Source organism: Nanorana parkeri, unplaced genomic scaffold (genome assembly GCF_000935625.1).
Source record: "Nanorana parkeri isolate BGI_ZX_2015 unplaced genomic scaffold, ASM93562v1 scaffold1313, whole genome shotgun sequence".
Lineage (NCBI taxonomy): Eukaryota > Metazoa > Chordata > Amphibia > Anura > Dicroglossidae > Nanorana > Nanorana parkeri.
The window spans coordinates 328,271-332,723 of NW_017307581.1; the positions used below are offsets into that span (position 1 = coordinate 328,271).

At 41.8% G+C, this 4,453-nt stretch overlaps 1 protein-coding gene across 1 annotated transcript in view; it reads right to left on the bottom strand.

Annotated features, from left to right (window-relative positions):
• Positions 1–4,453, bottom strand: part of PP2D1 (protein phosphatase 2C like domain containing 1) — a 10,322-nt gene continuing 5,869 nt past the window's right edge. Inside the window, exon 2 of the mRNA XM_018569251.1 lies at positions 1–677. Coding sequence (XP_018424753.1) covers positions 1–677 — 677 coding nt within the window. The remainder of the gene's footprint in view (positions 678–4,453) is intronic.

Here is a 4,453-nt window from a genome sequence, read left to right on the forward strand (position 1 = left end):
CTAGTGTTTAACTTTGCCACATCCGGGTAGAAGTATGAGACATACTGTAATATTTTGCTGACATCCTGCTAATACAGCAGTCTTTATTATCTGTTGGCAAACATAAGCTGCGGTCTCTCCGTGTATTTCTTCTGTGTGGCATATATGAACATTGTTAGTCATTTCTGTTCTGGTTTCACAATCCGAAAGGCTGTTCAAAACTTCTGATTTTTTATCACCATCATCTGCAAGACAATCAGATGCCTTTAGATTATTGTTTTTTTCCTCCACGTTATGTTCTTGAAGGTTGTGTTCACTGATGACGTCTTTTGGATTGGCAATAGGCGAGCACACTGAAAATGCTGCCAGTAGGTCCTGTACCATTGTGACAACTTCACATTCGTTAAAGACTTCCCACAAGCCACTTGATGCAAGAATGAGAAACTGGCATGTGCTGTATACTGGGATGGAAACCGTATAAGGTACCGGGATAATTGAAGACTTAAGTTTGGGATCTCCATGGAAACCAAGTCCTCTGGTAACTTTGCTACATCCTTCGATCAAACCACAGTCCTCATTAGCACTGACGGATCCACCACATTGCAGGACTCGTTGCATTTCCAGAGAATTGCCAGTGCTGTGATCTCTAGTAAGGCAGTACGCTTTTCCATTTCTACATAAAACTGCTTTAAGGTTTCCTGTAATATGAAATTATAGTGTTAACTGAACATGAGATTTTTCATATCATTTTATATGTACAAAAATGTTTAATATTATTTCAAGATCCCGAAGCACCTGTTCACATCATTAAGCTTATACCATGAAGTGCCAGAGCCAGGTCCCAGCTGCAACCGCTGCAACCCTGGTAGTTCTCATGAAAATCCAAAGTATCTGCACTGGTACTCGAAAAGTATCTGTGCATCCCTACCCATAAGTGTAGTATTCCTTAATGGACAATGTTTTAGCTCAGTGACCCTATAACGCTTTTTCCTATTTCTTTTAGCTATTTCTCTTGATAAACACTAGTGTGATTTTTCTATAGGTAGCCTATTTTTCAAAGTCCTCCTATGGCAGATACCTTAGTCCCTTCTTTCTATATAACAAGTGCTGCGATGAAAGGAAAACTGGTAGGCTTTAGATAGTCAGTTCACATTTCCTGCAAGTCACTATAATGAGATAACAAAAACAGCACTGGAGTTAAATTCTTCTACACATTTAGGGTATAACAGACCATGCTGTTCAGCACAACTGCCAAGAGACAGAATAAATGTCATCTTGTCTAATCATTTTTCATCTGCTGGCTGCATTAAGGGTTGATGGAACAACAGGTTGAGTATATCATCCCATACTTCCCTTTGTCAATCTTAAGTGTTACTTCCGGCTGTAGGTTATAAAATACTGTATCAGGCCAGCTGGATAAAAAAATTACTTCTAATGTGTGTTCCGGGTATGCTCAGGCATCATCCCAGTTGGTTGTACTTGAAGCAGTTCCAATCAGACTCCTTAAGCAGGTGCGATGTTCTGATATGTCAGCTGAGTGCTCTCAGTTTAAAGGAGAAGCGATGATCTGAGCGATATATTAGACAAGGTCATTGCAATCTTAAGGATATTTTGGCATCGTTAGAACATAACTAAAAGGCCTTCAAAAACAATTGTTTTACCTCATTTAGCAGCCACTTGCAACACATTGCTGAATCGAACATAAGAGCCAAGCTCTCTTGGAACACACAGTTCACTGATCACAACAAAAGTACTTTATTTGGCAGCCAACCTGAAATCCTTAATAGCAAAGATCAAGTGGTGCATGTTAAGTGAGAACAAAGAATATCATGTTCTTTTAGCTTATACTGAGAAACATCTAGGCTAATTTGCCACTTCATTATCACATTTGTATTATTAGAGAAAGAAAATATATGCCATCCTTCAACTTGAGCCTTTTCCCTAAGGAGAGCTTTCTAAAAAATATTTCTTCCTCATAGATATAGGAAATGTAAAACAATCTCTGCTTATGTGCTCATACAATAATGCCGATTATATCAAAGTCATTAACGTAAATAGAAAAACACAAAGGGGTTGATTTACTAACCTTATAAACACACCACGAACATGTATACACCTCTGTAGTGTGTTCCCTCCCAGCATGATCTATGGGTGGAATCTAAACACCTTTGTAGTGTGTACACACCCAGCAGGTGTGTTGTGCAAAGCCTTGCATGAATTGCAAGGTGATGTTGTGTAAATTAGCTCTATGTTGTGTTGCTTGCGTTGATGAATGCAGGAACGTAAATGCATGAGCTAACCATTTTTGTCTAAACTGTGAAGCAGCATTATATATGCATCATGCACATGATTTTTCCATATATGGCATTAGTGGAAATATGCTTTTAGAGACTTTTTGGTTGATAAATACGTTTTGCTGTGTAAAAATCACACGCACCTGGTGCGTGCGTGCGTGTGTTTAGGTTAGTAAATCACCCCCAAAATCTCAGGATACCAAAACGAAGATCTTAATGAAGTTGTATTACACAACAATCACACCTAATATACTGTAGAATCCTAATGCAAAGATAAATTCATTTTATTTAAAGTCATGGCAAACAGATCTATTACTAATGTAGCTGCACCTGCCCCTAGTTCCCAATATGAAGAAGAGGATTTTCCAGCCTGCTACAGAGGCCACCTCCCTATCTTCATTTTGGTGTCTAGGGACAAGAATGGCAATCAAAAGGTATCTATGATCAAAAACTACAATTAAATATGTATTTCTATATTTATTTTTCCTAATTTCTATCCCATTCCTAATAACCATATCGATGTAGACGTTTGTAAACTTATTTATTCAAGATGCCCATTGGATGTGCTTCCATAATGCACTGACACAATTTCACTCAGCCCTGTGAATATGCACTTCTATGTGTCACCCCTCTCACTAAAGGTGCCCACACACCTGCCGATTATCTTACGATAATCGGCAGGTGTATGGAAGGAGTGCGACTGTTTCTACTGTACGGTCGCACATCTTTTGTCTTCCGAGCACGCTCGAAAACCTGCCAAACATTGTACGATTTTCTGCGGATTAGTGGTGCTCGGAAGACAAATGCCGAATGGGCCAGTGTGCACAGTAGCTATATGCAGTATTTGCATATAGCTACTGCTAGCAAGCAGTAGCTATATGCAAAAACATTTTTAAAAAGTTTTAAAAAGGCTTTAAACTTACTTGTGTCTTCGCCTCATGCTCCCGTCCGAACGTCTGAAGAGTCTCGGAAGGCTGCAAAGGATCTCGGGGCAGGCGCATGTGTACTTCAGATGTTCGGCCAGGAGACAAGGAGAGACGCAAGGTAAGTCTATGGTGCAGCATGCACCCGCACAGACACCGTGGGACATTAGAGGAGGGGAGCACAGAGGAGTCAGCGCTGGATTGGAGACCCGCACCAGCGATGGAGAGAGGGCTGAAAACTACAGGAAAGAAGAAGAAGAAGATCGGATTAATAGACATCATTTAAGGCAGTGGCTCTCTACCTGTGTAACCTTAGGACCCACATTGGTCCTTGGTCATTAAGTCACGACCCAAGTCTGCAATGTCTGCACTGCAATGGAACGCACGGCATTAGGGTACCGCGTGTTCCGGTGCGGGCGTACAAACTGTGGGTGGGAGATGCGTTTGGGGTACCAGTCAAATAAATTGCAACGCAGCAGACCTCCCACACCAGAATGCATGGCAGGTGCAAATGGGTGGTACAGTGCATTAATCACATGGTACTATGCAATTAACGCACTGTACTAGAGTGAACAGGCTCTTTTTTTTTAGGATCCACCCAGTCTTCCTACCTTACAAGAACTGGAGTGGATCCTCAGCCTGGGGTCCATTGTGGGCTGCTGTGCTGTAACGAAGCTCCATCCATATGTACATTGCTTCTACAGCTCCCTTGCGTGCCCTGTAGAGGTGCCAGAATATGATGCCACTGGTCCAGGCACCCCTATAGGACACTGAGGGAGCTGTAAGCAATGCAGGCATGGAGCTCCCTTGTGGCCATACCCCCATCCCAAGCTGACAAAAAAGTGCATGAGAACCCCAATTTACTAAAACAAGCTTAGTATCACTCCTCTACTTGTTAATTACTCTATCCAGTTCCCTAATACACTGCCATCCCCCATCCCAAGCTGACAGAAAAATGGAGGCATGCGGCGACCCACTGAAACACGGGCTCGCAACCCACTTTTGGGTCACGACCCACCAGTTGAGCACCAAGGATTTATGTTAAAAGAAATCTGACATTAATGTCACTTTAAGGCAGAGGTCAGGCAAGTTTGTAAGCCCTGTAGAGACATAATTGCACAGTTCTAAAAAGGAGTTGTACATTTTGGGGTAAAGCAAACATTATACATGGGACACACGGAGAGAAGCAAAGCCTTGCGGTTCCAAAAAAAAAAAAAGGTAGGTACTGGCCGCTATGACTAGTTCAAATACTTTTCT